Genomic DNA, 24868 nt, shown 5'->3' with positions numbered 1-24868 from the left:
TCAACAACAATCCAGCGTGAGTACATTGGATTATAAAAGAAATGCTGCACAAAAGGCTTTTGTCATCGCTCTACACAATAAAAAACAAGAGAGACCAGTATATAATTGAAAAGCACTGTTCACAATGAGCACATACTTACTCATTTGTTCTGTTTTGACAATAAAAAAATAATCACAACAATGAAAAATAATTAAATTGTTCCAATATAAACTTCTCTATAAAGTGCTTCTGCACAGAGTACTTAAGCTGCACTTTTTTGTGCTCTTGAGTACCGGGTCAGGTGTGATAAGGATATTAAAAATCATGTACCATTCGAGACTCTAGAAGGGAGACCAGACCTCTGCCCTGACTGTTTCCACCAGCGATAGTTAGCTGCTAACCTCAGCTAGGTGTCATAAAGTGGTAGGCCACGATCCCCTGAACCCAAATGTCACGCCGTCCAAGAAGAAGACGTGCTGTCGGACTCATTCTAAGCCTCACCCCTCTACCGAGGTAGTTAAAAAGCACCAGAGTCGTGTGGTGCCGGGGGAGCGGAGGAAATTCGCCTTGAGATGCAAAAGGCTCCGGCTGTCACAGGTAACACGCCTCTTCAGTGTCACTTGGAGTTCAGGAACAGTGACTCATGCTCCTTGAGGAAACAAACCAGCCTGACAAGGGTGCTGACAAGGCAACACGTTCTTACTCCCAGCTCGTCAAATATAGTAGCTTGGTCAGTGGCCCAATGCCTCAAACTATGACACGTTACGTCCCTCTAGTGTCACCTTTGCACATGCAGGGCTTCACCGTCGAGTTAGCGATAATAAATATGCAAGGTCCAAGGAGACTTTGCAAGTAAAGGGTTTATGCACCAAATACTTGGCTAGGCTTCCCAAAAGATCATTGTTTGGGCCAGACTAAGTATGTTAGTTATGTATGTGTGCACACATGTCGAAACCCCAGCCTCCTGGGTGAAAGTCCTGTGTTTGTTTGACCCATCCATCAACCCCACAGCCTCCATATGCTTACTGTCTTGCTCTTTATGCTACGTTACCTGACTTCAATGGCAGATTAAAACATAAAGCTAGAGGGGCTGCCTCCAGAACTGATGTGAACGGGGTGCCTACAGTGTCATACTTTGAAGTACTTTGAAATTCTGACTAATTGATGAACCTCAGATCCAGTTGAAGCAATATGGTTTCCATCCGGCTCCTGGAAGAGTTGATCAGCTCTCATTGCACGGAAACCAGTGTGACCATTAGAGTTCAGATTGGATGCTTTTGGTGGCTTGAAGAAGGTGCACATAGTGTCTAATGAAGTGTCTTAAGGATCTCCTGGTGTGGTGGAGCCGTTTTATTCAAGATGAGAACTGAGAGATTAAGAAACAGTCTTGGTGAAGATTATCACTAATTCCGTTAATCATCAGAATCTTGAAGCACATCCAAGAAGTCACTTTTTTTGGCAAAATGTAGAAGATATTCTTTTCCGTAGGACTCACTTTATATTTACATTTTTGATGAAAGAAATATATCAAGTCTATTTGGTGATTATCATTGTTTTATTGATACAAAGTAGTGATGCGTAGATGGACTTGGAACAGAGGAAACTCTCCAGAGGAAATAAATTTAAATTAAATAATCAGTGAAGTTGCACTGCTTTGCCTTTTCATTTTTATGACTCACCCTGACAAATCTGCAGATGAACCGCAGTGCCAGTTGTAACAGCAGTTCACACAACACAGTTACAAAGGCATTACATGTCTTAAACGTTACTGAGTTTTTTTTTTTTTTTTGTGAGCAAGTGACAGTTACAGTGACAGTTGCACCATTTTATTTGATTTCTTTACGTGTAGTAAAATGCATATCACGCTGGGATTGTTCACAAAAATCTGTCATGAACCAGCTGTGTTTGCAGAGATTTCAGAGCATTCCTGTTGAAGATTGTGCCAATTCTGTCTGTTATGTTGAGGGACAAAATCTCAAGGCGCAGCCGAGGAGTGGAGTGTATCTCCAGTCTGGTAGTGTCAGGGCCGGGTTATGCTTGTTTAGCTCTAGTTCATAAGACTTGCTTGTCAGACCACCTTGGAAATCAAATACGTTTAGCTGTTCCGGCTGTCCACATTCAAAGGACGGATGAAAAGGACGGGACATGATGAAAGATTAATACACTTTCATTTTAAGGAAGCATTTATAGTGCAGCGCTCAGTTATTCAGACGAAAAGTTAGAGAAAGTTTTATTAAGAATGAAAAAAGAGTTAGAGAGAAGTTTACACTCCTGGAAAATTGCACAGGAAGGACCTTTTTTAAGCTTTTCGACCATCCAGCGAGCAGATCTGGCAGAGTGTGCTGCACCTTTAGGATGGTACCTCCTCTCTTTGCTGACGATGTCGTCCTGTTGGCCTCACGAGTCAGCCGGTGTGGCGCAAGACGTGTTTCGCAGCTGTGTTTATAACGACTGGTATGAGGGTCAGCAGTGCAGTACTAAATCACTGCAGAAGCATTTGCAATTATTTTGGAAGGCTGCAAGTTTGCAATGTGTTTGTGATGATTGTACTGTGATTATTGGCCGTGTACTTTACTCTTTACAGAAACCATTTGTCTCAGTGCAGTCGGCTGGAGAGAGCTTGGCTTGTGAGTAAGAAGGGAAAGTTAATTTTTTTTTTTTTTTTAACAGACATCCATCTGTCTCCCCCACCTGGCACTTCCTGATTTTATTGGTTTGGAGGCAACAGGATATAAAACACTTGGAAGATTGAGAGCACTATTGATGTGTGGTTATTAGAGATTCAATTGAAGCTTTATTCTGTCCACTTTTAACACCAAATATTGAGAATCAGGAAAAAACATCCCCTGAAAAGATCCACTAAAAGCCTGCTCTGCCTGCTTTCCTGTTAATTGAGGTGTTTTGTCATGTTGGAGGTGATGGAGTAAAGACAGAAATGTGCACTCTGCTAAACGCTGACAGTTGAAAATGGTCCATCTGTCCATCTTTGAATACCAGCAGCGGCCTTTCCCTTAAGATATGTGGCAGTTTGTGTGATCGCTCTGATGTTCAGCGCATTGAAGGGGTTGATGGCCATCAGACAGCTCCGACTTCAAACGGGATTATTCAAGGTTGGTTACCAGCTTCGAGTGTTCTTTTTTTAGGGTTGTTCAAGGCTTTTTCTTTTTTGGAGTCGTACTTTGAGGAGGGGTCTGAAAGTCATCTTTACGCCCATGACTCGTTCTTCTGAGATTAAAACTCCAACTTAAGCAGGAGGTCGTTGTAGTGACTACGAGGGATCAATGATTAAAAATGTAGCTTGTCTAACTTATTTGTACGCTGAGTACGCCTGTGTATGGAGCACTGGAGCAACTCCTTTTAATATTCTAGCTAATTTTGTAGTGGTAGCCCACATGCTTTGAGCTGAAAAAGATGTGATTTGAAGATGATGAACTCAACACTTTGGAAATGTGTAATTTTAGAGACAGGTGGTTTACATGGCCTTTAAAAAGGACTCATCTCTCGGTAGATGACCTCAGCTCTTGCTAGAGTGCAAAAACCTGTAGAATCCATTTTGCTATTAGGTGAACTGAAGGCTACACTATGACACTGAGAACTATTAAACTTCTCTAATTTTTGACCCTCGATATGCAGATGTCACGTTATACGGACGTGTGGTTCAGAAATTGCACAGAGAAGATTCACGTCCACTAAACCGTGTGTGCTCCTTTTATTATAAAGGGCAGAAAATGGATGAAAAGAAGCACAGCGTGGAACATTGAGTCCAGCTCTCATTCAACGGAGCATTCACTCACCGCTGTTCAAGTGGCAGTTTGGATATTGGATTCTTTAGTACCTATGGGAAAAGAAAGACCTACACCTGATGTCATCATCTAAACAAAGGCGCCAAACATAGGTTCTCCACACGGGCTGAAGTATTTTTGGATAAAGAAAGCTTTATGTGAAATCTTTGGTGCAATGTAGACGAGTCATGTGACAAAACGACAGATTTCTGGATAGAAAATAAGTGAATTACTAAGATCCATTTGATGAATGATTGTTTTGTTGTGGCTTGAGGCAGAAAAATGACCACGTGATCAAACGTCAGTGTGATAAGAACTACCTAAAATGACACAAGCCATCTTTGGGAAAGATTAATTTAATGTGTACTGTGACCTATACGGCAATCAGCCACCAGCTTTTGCTTCGCCTTCAGGGGCTGTCATGTCTGTTTCTATAAAGTCTACGGTGTTTACGTCCATCCCATTGTTTGGAAAAGGATATCTCAAAAACACCTCAACAGACTTTCTTCAAATTCGGCACGAATGTACATTTGGACTCAAGGATGAACTCATTATAATTCGGAAGTTTAAAGTTTAAAGACACTCAGGAACGTCTGATTCTTCAAATTTGGTATAAATGTCCGCTTGGACTCGAGAATGAAATGTTTTTGGCCATAACTAAAGAATTCTTATGTTATTTATGATAAAACTGCACACAAATATCTAATAGGATAAAATGGTGATGTGATGGCATTTTATGTCCATAAGGTCAAAGGTCAGCTTCACTATGACATCATAATGTTCAGCTCTCTATTAGTCCTCTGTATGTCAATATAGCAAATGGAAATACACTTAATAACTTTTATTACATCTCCTCAAAATCTTCATGACATAGTAAAGAGTCTATACAGGCCTGGATGTAAACTGTGACATGACTGGTTGGTGGAAGCACACAACTGCGAGGCAGCGATTATAATTGATTCAAACATGTTTTGTAATAGCTGTAGTATTTTTTTTTTTTTTATGCAGGATGAGCTGGTTATTGCTGCCGGTCTTAATGGAAAATTGCCGGCTTCATAATTTGTAATGATCATTACATTAGTTGGTCCCAGTGACGGTGCAATAAGTGGCACCATTTCATTTGATTTCATTCCATTATTTGTCGCAAAATGCAAATCATGATGGGATTTTGTAACATAATTAATTCATGCATGAATGGTGCATCTTTTGATCTTTTGATCTGATTCAGATGTTTGTCCAATAAACACGTTGCGTATTTGTTCATGTTGCGCGTGTGTGCTTTACATATCAGCAAAGACATGACATGAAAGTCGTGTGGTGTGAGTACTGAATATTTCATGCAGCATTTACATGTATTAGTAGTGTGTAATATGAGAATATGAGAGATTTGCACAATTTATTAAATAAATAAGTGTCATGAAATGTACCAAAATCAAATTTTTATTTCCAGTTCAATCAATTTATCTTGTTATCTCTGAACAGGTAATTTGAAGTCTTAACCTCACTTGTATAATCATTATTTAATAACCGATGGTGGAATAATTCTCTAAAACAGAAGCACTCAAGTCATTCTTTATTAAAGGGACAGATCACCCTTAAATCAAAAATACATATATTTTCTCCTTTTACCTGCGGTGCTGTTTATTCGTCTGGATTGTTTTAGATTGGCCTGAGTTGATGATGAAGATGAAGATGAAGATGTCTGCCTTCTCGCCTGTAGAATGGATCTAGATGACACTCGACTTGTGGTGCCAAAAAAAAAATCATTAATGGTGTCACTTTCAGCTGACCTGCAACCTCTCATCCATCAGTAAATGCATCGTTCCCTCTGCGTGGCGATTAGGCGTGTAAAAAATATTGATACACATTTTAATATCTTAATATTACATTTTCTGGTACTGCATTGGTTCTCAAAAACACTGTGTAGTGATCATAATACATGCAAAAAATGTGGCAGTGTTTCATTTTGTGTTATGTTCAAACTCCTGACTGATAGCTAGCAGTGTTGTAATTTATCTTCGCTGTTATGATTGCATAAAAAACTCAGTTTTATTAATATGCTGGCATCCTCTTTATACTATGACTGTTTTTCTGAAGTTAGATTAGAAAATATAGCTGTGATTCTGTTGGCAGGTGCAGTTTGGTAGAGAGAAAATAGTTCCTACTGGGAAATTTGTATGGATTATCTTGAGTAACTGCGTAATGATTTCATTACTGTTTAGTTTCTGAAATGTAAAGTGCCGTCTAGTTCCACTGTATCGGAGAAAACAGACATCTCTACGACCCTCCCAGTTTTCCCAGGAGACTCACCCCGCTTCTGAAAATGTGCAGTGTGTGAGCCCTCCGACTCTGCAAGTCTTCTGTTTCCACCAAGAAAACAACAACCAAACCAGACTTCCTGCAAAGAAGGAACGTTTTAAAGGAAGGGGACGAGCACTTTGTAAAATCTGCTGTGTCAGTTTACTTTAGGTGGAGGAGCAGAAAACAAATGAGTGACAGGATGAATAACTGATGAATATTAGAGAGATTTATGCAAGTTCAGACCAGAGCAGCAAAATATTTAGATTTTTTTTTTCCTGAGAACTAAGAGAAAAAGTTTTTAATAAAGTATTTAATATAAATATTCCGTTGCACTTATAATTTTGTTATTTTCATTCTTTCAAAGTCATCAGAATGCAGGAAAAGTCTCTGGAACTTAATTTTTTTATTTGGCTTTTAAATCCACCCTATTTTTGAGTTCTCGAAACTGGCAAGTACGACGAAAAATATCTCTGAAACTTTGCAAATATCATAAAACTGTCGCTTTAATAATTGCTGGTGAAAATACCCTTTAAAATTAAGGCTCTCGGGTCATTCTTTATAAAGTCGAGCATCACCACTGAAATATTAAAGCTTTTTTTTCTCCCATAGATTATTTACCTTCTTCTATAGTTGCCTTTACTGAGTTTTTCTTTCATTCCAACAGTTACACTCGGATGTGGACAAGGGAGACGGAAAGGTGAAGTACGTGCTATCTGGCGAAGGTGCCACCTCTATCTTCACCATTGACGAGAACACAGGAGACATCCACGCCACGAAGCGCCTCGATCGGGAGGCGCAGGCCTACTACACCCTCCAAGCTCAGGCCGTCGACCGTCTCACCAACTTGCCCGTGGAGCCCCGGTCTGAGTTTGTGGTCAAGGTCCAGGACATCAACGATAATGAGCCGAAGTTTCTTGATGGGCCGTACTTGGCAGGGGTACCGGAGATGTCACCCTTAGGTAAGCCTCCCCATTTGTCTTAAAAATTATCCCCACCCCCGCTCCTTTTTCTCATATTTTCTCCTTTTTTTCATCCTTTTCCTCTCTGTCACGTTGCAGAAACAGCCCAAGTAGACAGAAGCCAAATATTCTTTAATATAATGAAACTGTCTGGGTTTTAAGCAAAAATAATCTGCCAATGTTGCTTATAAATCTATCCACTTAAAGGCTGTAATGAGCCTTAAAAAAAAAAAAAAAAAACTTAAAATGAGAACTTTGTTCTCTTCATTGATCTTAATTTAAGATTAACATTTAGCAAACAAAAAAAGCTAATAAATAAAACATTTTCTTGAAACAGAACAGAATATTTTGCATCTTTAATTGAGTTGACTTTAAGAATTAAACTAAGATTAATAATTAGCAAAAGAAAAAAGAAAAACCTTACAAGAAGACGATTCAAAAAGCATGATAAAAAACAGACTTCATCTTAAATTAAGGCGCCAGACGCATTCTTATTTTAGGCATTTTTATTAGAATGTTTCAGGGGAAAAGTAGTTGCTTCAGTGAAAAATACTGACAACACTGAGTCCATCATTCAGGGATGGAGTAAATGTGTGAGCAGCAGAGAGAGTTCTAGTCGCTGGACGTCTAGTTTTCTGACAGTCTTTCATATTTTCACATCTGATAATGATGATGCCTGCAGGATCTCGCTAACCAAATGCATCGCCGCACCGTGACTTTGTAGTTCGTATTTAGATCTGAAAATGTCCTTAGAAACTACGATGAGTTCTGCTATCTGTCGTGCATTTTTGAAACGGTCATGTGAAGCAGCAGATTCTGTCCTCCATACAGTCTGATACACTCACACTCACTGATAGTGGAAAAAGTAGATAAATTAAAACTTTAATTGGTGCCATTTCATAAGATTCTTACATTGAGGAGACGTGGAAATGGTCTCACTCTTAAAATAAGGAAAACAGTCCTCTGCTGCTGTAAACAATAGCTGCAGGTTGAATATATATAGAATACAGCTCAGTATTAGCTGTGATATCTTAAGACAGTTAGATATATTTTCTTAAAATGAGATTACTTTTCCAAAGCAAAACTTGCTTGAAAGGGTAATTTTTCTTTTTAGACAAAAAGTAAGTCTTATTTCCCTGAAACAAGGCTTTTTCTTTTTACTTTCTTGATTTTTTTTTTTTGCACTGCATAAATCTCACTCCCTCTATAACTTGCCCTCGCTCCAACATCTGCATTTGATAATTTTCCTCCTCACTGGATTTGCCTTCATTTCTCTCAAGTCTTGAGGTCATGAGGGGGTGTCAGGAGTTTGAATATTAATATGAATCAGGCGTGTTTGCTTTGTTAGACTCAGTGCGAGCTAATCACACTGGGCCCACTTTAAAGCGAATAAAGCTCTGGTACACGGGTCCACATCAGTGTGAGGTCCAGGTTAAATTGCATGGGTTTGGGCATGCTTTAGCCAGATCATGCAGGTTTTGTGTCCTCTTTGATATTTTCATTAATACTGTATGCTAATACATAAGACCACGGACTTCTTCTTCTCTTGAGGTCATCAAGTTTTTTGAAACCGTCTATTCAGTTTTTGAAAGCATGTACAAAGATTGAACTCTCGTGCCCTTGAAACTTTGGATAAAGCAAGTAAATTTATTCATGTACAACATTTAGAAATTCAAAGTATTGCACAAAAGACATTGAGAGTACAATAACAACATGAAAAAGTCAGAGGCAACACAAATCATTAAAAAAAAAAAGTATAAAAGATTCAATTAAAGAAATCAGTGAATTTTTTTTAAGCAGCGAATCTAATCAGAAGCAATGATTCTCAGATAAGTTTTTAGCCTTGATTTAAAAATAAACAGAGGGTTTAGGTTTCAGATAAGTTCAGAAAAATAGCTGACAGCAGCTTCAACATGTTGTGTTTTAAATCTAACATGAACAAGACAAGTGTCAGATGATCTGACAGGTCTGTAAGTTTCCTGTCATGGGTGGAAATCATAAAAACACACAGGAGGTTATAAACAGATTTATTCATCAGTTCCATTAGAGATATTAATTTGATATAGACAAAATATCTAATTTGCAACACTTGAATTGACTTATGTTTATCTATCAGGCATTCATCCTTCAGTCAGGTGCTGCTCCAGTTACCCAAAGCAAAGTTTAAGGGTAACTTTGGTATTTTTTTGACTTGGACCATATTTTTTCCATGTTTTTGTGTCTAAGTAACAATTTTCAAAATTGGTCCAGTATTGAGCGAAACCACTGCAGCTGTAACCCTTTTCCACAATTGCAGCCACCAAAGTACGTCCACTAAAAGCGCTTGTTTTTGTCACTGACAGGCTCAGTTTGTTATTCTAAGTGTCTGACGACAAATGATCGCTACAGAAAAAAAAACCTTTTTGTTAAAGAGAAACGTTTTTTTTCTTTAAGTAGAAACAGTCGATTTATCAGTCTCACCAAAGCCACCAGACTCCATTCAGAGAAACAGCAATTTCATCATTCAAACTCCACAAAAACAAAATAAAATTCACCAAAAATGTCTCAGTTCGTCTTCCGACAATCACAAACTCTGGTCTGGTCGAAATAAATCGTTAATTCACCGTGTCAGACGTGAAAATTTCAGGAGAGGAGTCAGAGCGAGGTCGGACATCAGAGAAGCAGTGGGGAGAAACGATGTGTACAGCCAGAATATTTTCACATCCAATCCAGAGAATAAAAGATTAATTTCAACCAAACCAAAGTCTGATGATTGTTGGAGGAGAGGAAAGACGAACCAAGACAGTTTTGTTAAGTTTTATTTTGTTTCTGTTCAGTTTGAGTAAAGTGTCTTACCATGATAAAATGACTGTTTCTATAAATGGAGTCTGGTGGCTTTGAGGGGAGCAGTTTCCCATAGTGATTAATTGCAGCTGCAGCTGACGCCTACATTGTTTTTGCTCAATACTGGACCAATTTCAAAAATTGGTTTCCCCGTTAGTCACATAAACACAAACAACAGAGACTCCAACAGGGTTTAAAAATACAGAAATACCAAAGACTTGACAGCCATGTTAGTGGCTTTAAGCTCACCATCTTATTATGCCCGTTCTTGTGAACACAACATCTCAAGAACGCCTTGATGGTATTTCTTTCAATTTAGCACAAACACACACTTTGACTCAAAGACCAACTGAGTAGATAGATAGAATATGGAGGTCAAAGGTCACTGTAACAAACAAAACATGTTTTGGGCCACGACTCTAGAATTCAAATATAAGTTACAAATATTTAACAGGACAAAAGGATGAGGCGATTACATTTCGTACCCAAAAGGTCAAAGGTCAACCCCACTGTGATGGCATAACGTTCGGCTCTCTATCAGTGCTCCGTCCTCCTCTATAAAAATAGTCTTTAAGTGAAGACAGTGTGTTTCAGGCTGGGCAATATAAAGATATTAAATCAATAATGGGATCTGAGGCCAGATATCGCCTCAGATGTTCAACAGTCGTCTTTTTACAGTAATATGATGTAATTGTCTAAGATTAAAAGACATTTTCTTCATATCCCTGCTGTATTTCTGCACAATATACTGCAGGGTAGTTTAATCCATAGCAATTCATCTTATTTTGAAAGGTCAGGCATGTTGTTTTAAGGAAAATGTGTATATGAAGATATATATATATTGTGTGTAGTATTCATAAGCCATATCACCCAGTTTCTTACTGGAAATTATTCAGTGGTATCATAGATGTTAATATAGTGATAACTTTCATTTAAAATACATTTAATACTTTCTCCTACATTCCTTTAAAATCATTGCTACACATATTTTAGACATGGATGTAAACTGCAGCTTCATTGTTTGGCAGAGGCATACAACAACAACAACAACAACAAAAAGGCAGTAATGCCATTTTTACCATGGTAGCATGCAACTATTTGATAATTAGTAGTAAACAGCTGAGGCTCATGGGAATATCATTAGTTTTGCAGGTGTCTGATTGCACAAAATATCATGGCAATCCATCCAACAGTTAAATATTTCAGTTTGGACCAGAAGTGGTGAAAAGTGTTGACCTGCCATTTATAGGGTCGCTCAAGCAGAGCGGCCGAAAACATCGTACAGCTGTATTTGTCATGAGGACTCACAGTTCATGTTCTGTTGATCACATTAGCATTCATTACTGCAGATATTTTCTTTTATCTGTCTGTTTTAAATGCGGTCCTGGAGGGAGCCATCATATCAGGCCCCGTCTTTTACCGGCTGCTTCTTGCTGCATGGTCAAGATTTCCTCCAAGGTTTTGAACGGGTCACGCTCGAGCTCAAAATTCGAGTAAATGCAAATGAGCTGCAACAACATCCTGAGGCTTCTCGGCGTAGCAGGTGTAGGAGAAACACAGCTGGGGCGAGAGACGGTGACCTCCGTATTGATAGGCCACGATGTATGCGCTCTTTATGGCTCTTAACATGGCACCAAAAATATCTCACCTTTTTGCCACAGCTGGTTTCGCTTATTTTTGAGGGCTTGTTTCTTCTTTTTTAGTAAGAATTTTCTAGTTTACCATTAATGCCACTGAAATTCTATATTTTGATCAACAAGAAATGGGTGGTGTTGAGCATAAAATGGAGTTTTTTCATGGCGTTTTTAAGTCTGACTCTGTAGTGTAATGTGAGGTCTGATGTGTCTTCATTTACATATTTATCACCACATATGCCAGCGTGGACCTTTAGGCTTCGAACTGTTGATGAGTAACGCAAAAATGGACTCAAGCAAACTAAAGGTCTGAATCAGGCTCGAGGGCCGGCGGCATGTTTTCCACAAATTAGACTCGGAGTTACTTACAGGTGCCTCCCTGCTGAGGACGTCTCTGAAAATGTATTTCAGAGACAAATACATTTCTATCCATCCATTTAAGAGCAGAGCAGCGCAGGCGTCCTTAACTTCCTCCGGCTCCTTCGAGGGGCTCCCGAGGCGCTGCCAGGCATGCTGGGAGCTGTGGTGTAATCACAGCTGAGCTATGACTGATGGGATGGAGACAGACATAAACTTGGATGTCAGTTGACAGAAAAAGGTCATACGGCCTTTTCATTTAAAAAAAAATGCAAGCTTAAAGTCTGAGATCATTTTAAAGCTAAAAACTTACTATATATCCATGAAATATTCCATCTATTTTCTCTTGAGGTGTTCCTGTTGTTGGTTCTTAATTAAATTTATGAAAATGTCTATAAATTATGCACTTTTGTAGTCAAATGTAATGATCACAATGCATTATCTGAGATGAAAGTAATTATAATTATTCTAGATATTTGCTACCGAAACTGTACAAAAACATAAATTAATGTTTTAGACACTTTAATCTGCAGCCTGAATCATAATTCATTATCAAAATGGGGCCTATCAATCAGTCCACTCACAGAGTTAGAAAGAGGTAGAGCTCAATTTCTGTCAAATTAGTTACACAAGTTTGTTCAAATATGCAAGAAAAGCTGCAGCAGGCATCATCACAAACTTAAGACTATATCCTTCTCAACATATACTGGTATCAATCTACATTGTTAAATGAAATGGCAATTCTTGGGGTTTTTCCAAAGAAGTTTTAGTAATTCTCTACTCGAGTGAAGCCAAAAATATGTGATGTTGCCGCGTAGTGTTCGGTTTCATCCAGAATATTTAAAACTGCATTTACATAATGTGACTCTGCGCAACAGACGGTAGTTGAGTAGGAAGTCTGGACCGCTGTCAAGGCTTTTAAGTGGAAGTGTTAGTGGTCATGTGGTGACCGGAGGGTAAAGGGGGGAAGTGAGCTGTGGAAACATTAGGTTGTGTTTAAGGCAAACAGGATGTTAAGTTGCAAACCTGGAATCACAAACGAGCTGTGAACGCAACACTGACATATCATCACATTTAATAATAGGTCCATTAATTTTTGTTGTTTTTATTAATGGTTTTAATAATTTTGTAGCTACCCAGTAGTGGGATTGTCATCAGCATAAGAATTTTTAATTTAAATGGTGAAAGACTAAATGCTAACACTAGGGCCTAATAGAATAGTGATAAAAGTAATACAGATTTTGCAAAACAAATTAACTTAAATAAACTAAAATTAAAAAGTAGCTCTGGCAATTTTGGGAAAGTAGTATTGACAATGATATTGAGGTAATATGGATAATAAAAAACGAGGAAACAATCCTGTAAACCCCTGAGAGTGAGGCAAAACAATAAAGTTGCGAGCCAGAAAAACAAAACGCTGAGCTGAAATATGCTATAAATCTGTGTCGCACTGGTTTAAATTTCAGTGTTTTATCAAAACACATTACAAACGCTTCCTCACCAATAAACACTGAGGACGGAAAAGCTCATTCTGCACATCGGCATCACCTCAGTACCTCAGACATGCACGGCGCCATACAGATGGAAATGAGTGAAAACAAAGGTGTTTATGGCCTTTTTAGAACCTTCAAAGTCAAAATGAACATTTTCGGCAGGCGTACAGTGGCAGCGGGAGTCGTTCCAAGAGAAGCAGTGCTTTGCTTACTACACAGGCACGGAGATCTCTGAAGGATTACACAGCCGACTGTCAACGGGGGGGTACAGAGCTCAGGCTTAAGGAACCAGAGGATTAGAGTACAAGGGCTCGGAGTCTCGTGTCCAACCCGAGATAAGACGGCAACTCGCTACATCAACCACAGAGGAGGACGCGTTCGCACCACGAGCGACGTGACGCGGGGTCACCCCTCGCTACTTTATTTACTCAGCCGGTCCCTGTGAAGGTCTTCATCACAAGTTGAGAGAACAACAGGAGAAAAAAGCAGTGCCCTTCTTTGTAAATATCTGCTCAAAGCAATTATCAATGCCGTAAAGAACAGGGAAGGGCCAAGCACCTCTTGTCCTCAATAATTCCTTTATAGATGTCTTTAAATCATTAATGGTCACAGCTCTGCACTGCTGATGAATGGGTTCAATTTAGAGGAAATCATGAATTTAATTAATTAAAGTAATTAGAGGCAGTGCTCGTCCATACACACGGAGACCTTACGGCCCGGGGATCTCTGAAGGCTTTTGTCTTAATCACGACAGGGACGTCAAATAAAAAGACGAGAGAGCTCGAGGACAGTTGGAGGTGTGACAATCGCGAAAGCCTTGGCTCTCTCCCGCTGCACGGTGGAGGGGCCAAAGGAGCCGTTTGAGGGCTCATTACAAGCATAGAGAATGTAATGTCAACCCAAGGCCACCGCTCCTGAATTTACTACTCACCAGTCCTATATCCAGCTGTCATTGTTCCTGTCTAATTCATGAGAGCGGAGATCAAGGATGGGGGAGTCATTTAATTCTGGAAATGAAAAAGGTGTTCCGGTTTAGGGAAAGTCAAATCACATTATTATTTTTCATCACAGGTGGAGGTTTGGTGTCATTTTGATTAGTCTTTGCATTTTGGGTTATACATACACACTCAGTGGCCGCTTAACAGTCTAATGCAATCTGACACATCAGCCCTGCCATAACCTCCATCTTTGTTCAGTTTTTGGTAATATTGTCTGAAACTGATACATTTATTCCTGAATAGTAATTAAAGGTGGCGTTGTACTGGTTCTCCACCTTCAGTAAACTGATGCACCCTGACTGTGTGACATATTTCATGGATATTTCACTTTATATTCAACGCATAACATTAAATAGTGCAGAATATTTCCTGTGAATGTTACAGCAGAAATTAGTTTTCTTGATGTGTGTTGGAAGTTATGTATTTTTTTTAATTTATATATACATATACATACTTAACAAGCTTCTTTTTTCTTTGTTTTCTTCTTCCTGGCACTTGGCTATTGTTCTATTGACTATATGATTGACTGCATGTTTTTCTAATGCAGGATGAGGCTTTTCAGCCAAGTGAATATAGCATGTCTTCACCTGCCATTGTACTCTGACATGTTTTTTTTTTAGATTATATCTTAAATAATAATCTCAACTTTATCATTTAGAATCCTTCGCAGAAAGGACTAAAATGCTGAGATGTAGGCTGACTGTATGGAACCATTTGTGCTGCTTCTCTGACATGGTGACAGTTAGTTTTGAGCAAGTTAATGTTCAGTAAACAGTCTGTCACTCTCAAATAAAATATGTCTGCAGGTATTCCGCCATCGATACTGCCTGGGCCTGTAATGATGCGAGATCTAATAATATTGCGTTATTTCCAGGCGCCAGTAAAATAAGGGAAACAAACAACGGCAAAGACAAAACAATAGTCATGTGAACTATTTGATTTTTTATAATAATACATAAATACAAATAAATATACAAGTGAACACTGGTGGGTTCACACACAACAGAGGGAAGCACCTAAATCGAGCAGCAACAAGGGATGTTTTTGGCTTCGCAAGTCCCAACCAAAGTAGCTTCAGTGAGTTTAATTCTGTTTGAAGATGGAATGAGACCAATCACACGCAGGTTTCATTATTACAAAGCCTGCAGCGTTTCAGTAATTGCGCACTCAAATGTCCGCCGTTTGCCCCCTCTTCATCGGATTTAAAGGGAATTTGGCGTGTACGCTGGGGAGGTCGCTCAGGATTTAATCAAGATTCTTGAGCTCCGCCCACTTTCACCGGCCACCTTTTGAGAAAATAGTTTGATTGATGGCAGTCATGGATTTTGACTGATCGCTGTCAATAATAATTAGATTCCATTTGATCAAATTCACTTTTTGACTTAAACTTAGTTGGTTTAGGTCACTCCGGCTCACGGCACTTTGAGCTGCTGTGGCAGAAAAATAAAGCGACACAAACCCTAATTAGCACCTCCGTGACAATGTGAAAAAAAGGCATCAAAAAAGTAAACTTTGAGGTAGAAAAGCTGCACAGGTTTGTATTAGATTGTACGGGTCGACCTCATAAGCGCAGCTCGAATGTGAAAAATGGTAAAAAACCCACATAAAAACAAGCAGGCAGTTAGTAACTTTCTTTAAAACTGCTGTAATTCATTTTCACTTTGCAATTGCAAATAAATGTGAATTGGACTCCAAGCAATAATCCCTGCTTATCTGAGACAGTGGGGAGCAGGTGTGAATGTGCATGAATATAATCAACTTAATCAACAGTGGCAGCTTTGAATACTCATGAAGGCATTGTGGAATTACTGGGCTTAAACAGAATGTTTTTAATATTTCTAATATTGTTTTTTTATGTGTGTATGTCACAATTCAATTTTAAAGCCACATATTTGGATTCTCATCTAAATGTATGTGTCCTTTTGTCTACATACAGAACACGGCTCTTCATTTGAAAACAGATGCAGTTTGTATTCATAAAAAAAAAAAAAAAAAGTTACATGCCACATTCTGGGTTGCATTCCTCAAAACCAGCAGCTAACGTATTTGCATCGCGGGCGTGCACTCAGAAATGCATATTGTTCTTGACAGTCGGACGCAGCCTGTGTGTGCAAGTGGCTGAAGAATACCTGTCTCCCATTCAGATTAAGCATGCCACATTTATTTTCATTACTGGCAGATGACAGTTGCTCACCCAAGATGCGGAATTGATTAGGAAACCTGTTTTGTACACAGCTGCGGGGAATAAATAAAAAAAAACAAAAAAAAAAAATGTGAAGATCGGGAGCCATCACGTCAATGAGGATGGACAAATATTGAAGGGACACAGACAGGGTAAATTGAGTAGCAGATGACAGCCTTGTGGAGCAGAAAGAATCTATTCATGGGGTGTTTGTCAGGTTTTTTGACATCCGGCTCACCCTGCTGGTATTACCTTTCATTCAGACAATATTGTTAGAGCAGGATGTTTGTTGGATGCGCAGGGCAAACAACCAGAGGAGGAAGCAGCTAAAAAAAAAAAAAAAAATAGACCTTTAAAAGCTGTGCTCTATCCGAGTCCATATTGAATGTTAATTTACGGCCTCGTCTGCCGAGCGCTGTGAGAAGTGATTTTAACTATCAACCTGTAATAGAGATTTAGACGTCGCCTGAGTTCTCTTTCATACAGTCATCCTTTGACCTTGGTGTTTTAAACTACCTGTAATATAACCTGTCATGACTAAGAGGTGATGATATAATCGGGGTGTCCTTCTACAACCGGCTTGGTGATAACTTCTCCAGCTTCACCACCGGCTTTTTTTTTTTTTTTTCCTCCCCCTTCTATTATATTGTTCACATCCAGGGCAAGAGCCTGTTAATTCTGCTTTACGGCCAGAATGGAGGACTCTAATCTTCAATTTCCATGATCACTTCATTCTGTAAAAGCCTGTAAAATACATCTCATGTTAGAAAGTGAGATTTTTATTGGGGTGTTTTCTCTAAAGTAAAATATCACCAACTTGTAAGACAGCACTTTCTGTCAGATGCTACATAACACTCTCTGAAATTAGGGTTCCAAAGGGGTTCTTCCTGAAGGGGTTGCGGTTCTACCAACAACCATTTGCTTCTAAAGGATCTTTTACGAAGAAAGACTTTCATCAACGGTTCTTTGTACCATAACGTAAGAGTTCTCAGTAGAATCCCCTTGGAGAGTTCCAGATAAAACCCTTCAAATATAAAAAGGTTCACAGTGGAACCCTCTGTTTAGGTTCTAGATGAAACCATTGGAAGATAAAATGGTTCTTGGTAGAACTCACCCTGAGTATGTTCTTTTTAGCACCCTTAGATATGGAAAGATATAGAGGGATTCTCAGGAAGGTAGAACCTCACAGTAGAACCTCCCAGGTGGGTTCCAGATGAAACCAATGGAATATAAAAGGATTCTTAGTCCCCTGGGAGGGATCCTGTGAGCACCCTTAGATGTGGAAAGATTCTGGACAGAACCCCCAGCGAGGGTCGTTGAAATTCCTTGTAGAACTATTTCGTCAAGTGTTGTTTGTACAAAATATCAAAAAGTTCTCAGTAGAACCCCATGGTTGGGGTCTTGATAAAACCCTTTGAATATAGAAGGGCTATCAGTGGTTCCCCCTGGTTCTAGATAAAACACTTGGAATACAGAAGGGTTTGTACCATAATATGAAAGAGTTCTCAGTAGAACCTCCCGGGTGGGTTCTTGATAAAACACATAGGATATAGAAGGGCTCTCTGTAGAACCCTCTGATTGGGTTCTTGTTAGCACCCTTAGAGAGTAGAAAGATTCTGGATAGAACCCCCAGAGAGGGTTTGGGCTGGAAACATTACACCATAGTAGGGATCTCCTTTAGAACCTCTCATACCGGAATCTGGGTTGAACCTTTTCCAGTTGTTTCTAAGCATAACCCCATAACTTTGAAAGCATTCCAAGTGGAACTAGGGACCAAAACAGGGTTCTCCAATGGGGGCAACCCAAAGAACAATTTATATTTCTAGTGAGCCCCTTTTTTTCTAAGAGTGTACAGGCTTGACATGTGCAACTAGCAAATAAAGTGAAATATTTGAGCATAAACCAGTTATTCTTCTGACCAACTGGAAGAGGCGCGCTCATGGAAAATGGCACCTTTTCATTTACAAGGTTACTTCAACAATGTCTATTGTTGATGATTTCACCGCTGCCAAGTGCGTAGGCAGGCGTCAGGCTTTAAGACCAACACTGACGTACAGTCTAACAGCAAAAAATAGCCTGAATCATAATGGTTGTTTGTGATAATTCATCAATTATATGGCTTTTCCTCTCTATTATCGAATGGATATCAATTCTTTGACGTGAAATTACTTCACCTGAAAAAGAATCTGTTACCAATAAACGAACCCAGTTGGAGCAACAAGGCTCATTTATACCATAATGAATGACCTATTGAAATTGATTGGCACTGATTGTCGCTGATTATGTTTTCTCTGTGAAATCTTCAAACGCTTTTCCGCATTACCTCCCGAGCCACGGCTGTCAGCTCAAGTCACGTCAGCCGCGTTCTGTTGGTACGTTTAAAAAAGAAATGCATAAGGAGTCATGTCTGATGTCTTCTTCTCTGCCTCGCAGGAAGAGTGGGAGAGGACAATACTGTACTGCATGCAGAAACAACAGTTGTCAGTTGTCTGCGGGGTTCATGGTCGAGTTTGAAAACAAATTTCCTTCATGTAGGCTGGGAGGAAGTTTGGGGATTTGGGGGACAACTACTGGGCACTCAAGCAAAATCAGACTGTTTGTCTTGGGGTTTATCTGCAGTACTCCACTGCATAATGTCTTTTTTCTAACTTAACAACCCTTGAAAATACAAACGACCGATTGAAATCGGCTGAGAAATGTAAACGTTATAGTGCTTTTTATCCCAGAGAAAAATGGCTCCTGTTTACTTGAATGTGTTTACAAGCCCAGACCTGACCGGACCGGACAGCCACACCACTGATGTAAACCTCAAAGGCCAGCACATTGTCTACGTATGTCTATATATGTTGATTGACGGAGGCCACGTTTTCAACCGATCTTGCCCATTTATAATATAAATGCGTAACTCAGTCCCAAAGTGCTGCACACTGGATTTGGTGCTGATAGAGTCAAAATTTTTAAAAAGCAGATCTCCCTTTACTTTTTTTTTTCCACACTGGCAGTGCTGCTATGAAATCAATAGCAGCTCTAGTGTAACTTCATTAACGCTTCGATTTAATTGTACCTAAGGTTTCACTTTGCTCAGCAGAATATTTAAAAAAGAAATGAGTTCATTGGTGGCACTGGTTACCGTGGTTTCGCATCTCCAACTGGCAAAGAGGCTCTTAGTAAGTGATGTCTGAAAAAGATGCACACCGCTGTTTGTTTATACAAAATTATACTGAACAAGAGTACACCTTTAACTTTATAGTGTTTCAAAGGGGGCAGGGCTTTTCTCTATTCTATATTACCATTTCATTTTTTTTCTTGAAGCAATATCAGTGTTATTGTTTAATTATGTTTAATTTTTAATCTTTTGGCATGGTGGACGGGTCTACTTACAACAATACAAACGCTCGCCATGGAGAAGAGGACAGTCAGGGACCTCGACAACTGAACCAAAATTTAAAAGTTCCAGATCGTGTTCTCAGGTTCCTCATTATTTTTAGCTTCCAGCTGTCGTTAGCGGCACACGAAACAGAATTTTAAGCTCGGTAATTCAGTGTCTTTTGCTGAAACGCAGGTAGTAATGTACACAGGCTTGAACCATGTTTGTTCGTTTTTTTTTTCAATCAAAGAACCAGATATCTTCTAACTCAGACCTTTATTTATTTGTACGGATGATTCAGAGTTTCATGCTCGTCCGTGCTGCAGAAGTGCCAGATAGAGAGGGTTACAACTACATTTCATTGTGCAATCCTTATAGGCCATTGTGTGCTGACTATAATGCTGAACCTTGACATAAATGTGAGTTACACAACGTTATTCATGAGAAAAATGAATGGGACTTTTTCCTTCCAAAACCACAGGTGTCCAAAATAGTTCTCAACTCTATGGATAATTATTAATTAATAATTAAACCTGTGATTGGTCTGTTGACTCGTCTGCAGCCAATGAAATGAGCAGGCGTTGCCATGCAGATATGGTGAGCAGGAGAGACAGCTGAAATAGTGATATAGATATCACTCTTAAGTATTGGAAGCAGCAAATTTACATGTAAATTAAGGCAAAAAAAAAAATCACCCTTTGAAATCTACATGATTTATTAAATGTGGGGTTTTCAAATTAAGGTGTTGAGGTGTTAATCCAGTGCCTAGATTAGTTTTCATATATCTTAATAAGACCTTGAAATGTTAATTATGGGATTTGTCAAATATGCCAAATGAATGTGTAAATTAAAGGTAAAGCTATATAGCTCCAAAAATTATACTCCGTTTGTCAGTTAAGGGCTTTTTGAATTAGTGCAGAAATCTATCAGTACCATAGCAAATACTCTATCCATAATTAAGGTGATACTTATGGGGTAAATTAAGGATTCAGATTGAAAGAATTCTGTTATATGTTATACTGTATGGATTCCACGCTCAGGGTAGAACTTGCTTTCTGTTGCATTCATTCTTTCTTCTTCTTTGAAAGAGCCCTTTTCACTGTACTAAGAGCAATACAGTTAATCCAAACAGAAGTGGAATACTTCATTAAACAAGAAGAAATGCCTTTCGCTGTGTACTCACACCAGAATCTGACTGAGCGCCTTGAACAAACAACACTTCAGAGGTTTGTGCAATAAAACCGCTGTCTCTCCCCTTCAGATATCATTTGGTTTTTATAGTTACATTTGATTTGATCTGACTTTTATGTTATACAGCATGAATTCCATGCTCAGTATATCCGTATGTGATATTTGCAATTTTTTGAAAATGAAAACCCTCCCACAGTCCGAAGACATACGACGTTATAGGCTGATTGGTGACTCTGAATGGTCCATAGGCATGAATGTGAGAGTGGATGGTTGTCTGTCTGTGTGTGTGTCAGTCCTGCGATGAACTGGCGACTTGTCCGGGGTGAACCTGGCCTCTCGCCCCGGGCTCCAGCGTTTACTCCTTAAATTATACATAGTTCATCAGATAAGGGCTTTTTAAATTAGGGTGTTTTAAGAGGTTTGGTTGAGACTTTTCTAAAGTTGTGTAAAAGTGAAGGGATGCAAATTCTTTACTCCACAATTATACTTTAAGGATCCATTCAAAGTAATTACATGTTACACAGTATAGCTTCCAGGCTCAGTATGTCCTCTTTGGCTCGATAACTCGCATTGTTTTGCATTTAAGTTTTCCAAAGTTCACCCAAACAGAAGTGGGATACTTCATTAAACCAGAAGAAATGCCTTCCACTGTGTACTAACACCAGAATTTGTCAGAGCGCCATAAACAAACAACACTTGAGATGTTTGTATAATAAAAACGTTGTGCTGTCTCTCGCCTTCAGATGTCATTTTGTTTTCATAGTGAGACTTGAAATGATAAGCAGAGGATTGGAAGTGTAAATGTAAGGAAAAGTTACCCTGATATCACACTTAGTTTACCAGTTAAAGGCTTTTTGAATCGGGGTCTTTTAAGGTTTGTTCTAATTAGATTCTCTTTTATGTTATACTGTTCCACACTCAGTATCTCCCTTTTGGATAGATAACTTGTTTTGCATTAAACTTTTTGACAAAACCCTTTTCACTATACTTTTTTTTATACCATCCTTTTCACTGTACTAAGAGTTCAACCAAACAGAAGTGGAATACTTCATTAAACAAGAAGAAATTCCTTTCACTGTGCACTAGCACCAGCATTTGACAGAGCGCCATAAACAAACAACACTTGAGATGTTTGTGCAACAAAACCGCTATCCTGTCTCTCGCCTTCAGATATCATTTTGTTTTCATCGGTACATTTTTCCCCTCTGCAGATCAGCACAGAGGCAGTTTGTGCACCCTAAATCAGTAAGTGGATGAGTTACCATCTGTGCATGTTAGCAAAGATTTCAACTGGAAAATAAAATGGGAAGACTAATATAAAAAGTGAGAAATGGAAGGGAAAAAAAAATGTTTCCCAACTGTATCTCTTTCAAAAACTTTGTGTCATAAAATTCTTTAATCTACAGAGTTTTATTGAGCCCTAATTAGTGCAACACAAAGATGCAGTGTCCTTTTATGACATCGCCGGAGGACAAATTCAAACTCTTTGACTCTTCTAAAAAACAAAAAAACGTAGTTAGTTATGGGATGCATAATAATTTAGCTTTGTCTCCTTTTGGAGGTGGAGGTTTGAAATGCTACACAGCACAGATTGTTCGCGGAGCCCATTTGGCTGCCGAATTAGAATCGACAGATTGAAGTTACCGGAAAAGATGCTCCTGACTGATCTACGGGAAGCAAATGGAAACGGTGGCAGAGGAATGATCTCAAAAGGCTAGGAGTTACACTTTAATCCTGCCACAGCATCCTCGCAAACGATGGCAACAGCGGAAAGTTTTATTTGTTTCACGGCGTTTGAGGCCGAGAGCCAGTACACAGCACATGTCAGATCTTTTTGGTGCTGCTGAAGGTTTCTGTGGGAAAAAAACTGTTTTAACTCAGACATTTTGTATAAAAATAAAACTAAAGTAAACACAAGTCTGCACAAAGGGAGACAGTGTACTGACTAATGACTAATGAGATTATTTACCGCCTCAGAAGTTACATTTTCTTTGCTTTCTCCCTTTTTTCCCCCTTTCAAGAGGAATTGGTCACACACTCTGTTGATATGATGACTATTTCCACATTTAGCTCTGTTTGACTTGGCTTCTGGATGTTGTCTTGGAAACTAATGAAGGCCTGTCTGCCCACAGGAACAATGGTAGTGCAAGTGGCAGCCACCGATGCGGATGACCCGACATATGGGAACAGTGCCAGGGTGGTCTACAGCATCATCCACGGACAGCCCTACTTCTCAGTGGAGCCCAAGACAGGTCGGTACAACATATGTTAGAGGAAAGCGATGGTGATTTAATGCGCAGATACGGCTGCGGCGTGTCATTTAAAGGCCCCGAAAACATATTTTCTCACTCAGCTTTAATGCTATGACTGATGAGGTCCTACACAAACAGAATTATCTGGTGATTTTAAATGAAATATTTTTGTAATTATGTTTTTATCTGTGCTCCTCTTACAAGCTTGAAGTGGTCGGTACTCAGTAGGAAAAGGTGCTTTCAGAACTTAGCAATATTTAAATAAAAACATCTTGATTATTTCTAAACTTTACCTTTTTTTTTTGCTTATTTAGTCAAAAAATCTTGAAAAATAAGTGTCTGTTAAGTTTATGTTTTGCCAAATGAGGTAAAACAATGAATTTTTCTTTATACTGAGTAGACACTTTATTATGTAGACCTGAAATATGGCAGTTCAGAACAACAGCTACTCCGTAATCTCTGCTCATAAAGTTTAGTTTTTGAGGACATTGTTGTATTATTATGTATACATGTATTTACGTTATGTGAATGTATGGGCGAACAAAACAACCCAAAAAGATTATGGGTCAGGAAAAGAGGTAAAACGAGGCATGCTACTTAATTTCACCATCAAACTCTGTCTTTTGGTATTATTTCGATTGACAGACCTCTAGTAGCAAAAATTACATTTAAATCACACAACTTTGAGGGCGGCAGACTAATATTAATAGATAATATAATGTGATGCAGTCCAGCACAACAGCATCAGTAACCACCTCTGTGTTAAACCACAATTTAATTAACACCTCTATTAGATGAACATCAAAAAATGAAACACTGTAGGCATCCTAGAAGTGTTTTTTTTATTATTATTATTTCATCGGTGCAAAACAAAACAATATAATAACGACTTGTACAAAACAAAAATAAATAAAACAAATTATGATGTGCAAAACTTACATGGTGCTTATATATGTCATAATAATTATAATAATCCATATAAGTAAATGAATAGTTTGTAAATCATGTTTATATGGGTCATTTATGATAGTATGGAGGATCCTGACAGACCTTGATAGCTTGATGTCTGTCTTCTCTATGGCTGAAGGTTTGGATCAGGAGTTATTCTGCAGAATAGTTGTATTGGATTGTATTAGACTGTGCAGGCGTACCTAATAAAGTGGTCACAAACTGTATTTCCCAAGATTCCCTTGAGTCTGGAGCTTTTTGTTTTACCTTAGAGATAAAATCATTGAAATGTTTATCTGTGATATGACATAGTGTATTTTATGTCAGCTACACAACAATATCCATATAAGATATGCTAACATTAGCTAACATTAGCTAACATTCGGCACGAGAAGCTTCTGGTCAAACCAGACCAAGTCGGGCTGTAGCAGCAAAATCCCTGAGTGTGTTGAATTTAAGCAACAGTGAGTTTTTCTTCTAATGAATTCAGCTTTTTACTGATCTGTCAGAGGACGGATGGTTCAAAAGTTACACAGTGTGTCTTCAAGCTTTGCATACTGGAAAACAGACCAGACATAAGTGCCTTAATGGTGACAATAAA

The 24868-nt window shown here is 38.8% G+C and overlaps 1 protein-coding gene across 1 annotated transcript in view; it reads left to right on the top strand.

Annotated features, from left to right (window-relative positions):
• Positions 1-24868, top strand: part of LOC146307724 (cadherin-7-like) — a 172032-nt gene that overhangs the window by 58400 nt on the left and 88764 nt on the right. The window contains exons 3-4 of the mRNA XM_084746904.1: positions 6728-7022; positions 23200-23319. Of these exons, the coding sequence (XP_084603030.1) occupies positions 6728-7022; positions 23200-23319 (415 nt within the window). The remainder of the gene's footprint in view (positions 1-6727; positions 7023-23199; positions 23320-24868) is intronic.

The sequence above is a fragment of the Lutjanus erythropterus genome, chromosome 21, assembly GCF_056507025.1.
Source record: "Lutjanus erythropterus isolate fLutEry1 chromosome 21, fLutEry1.hap2, whole genome shotgun sequence".
Lineage (NCBI taxonomy): Eukaryota > Metazoa > Chordata > Actinopteri > Lutjaniformes > Lutjanidae > Lutjanus > Lutjanus erythropterus.
Note: the sequence above shows the minus strand (reverse complement) of the source record. Positions and strands in the feature narration are given on the sequence as shown.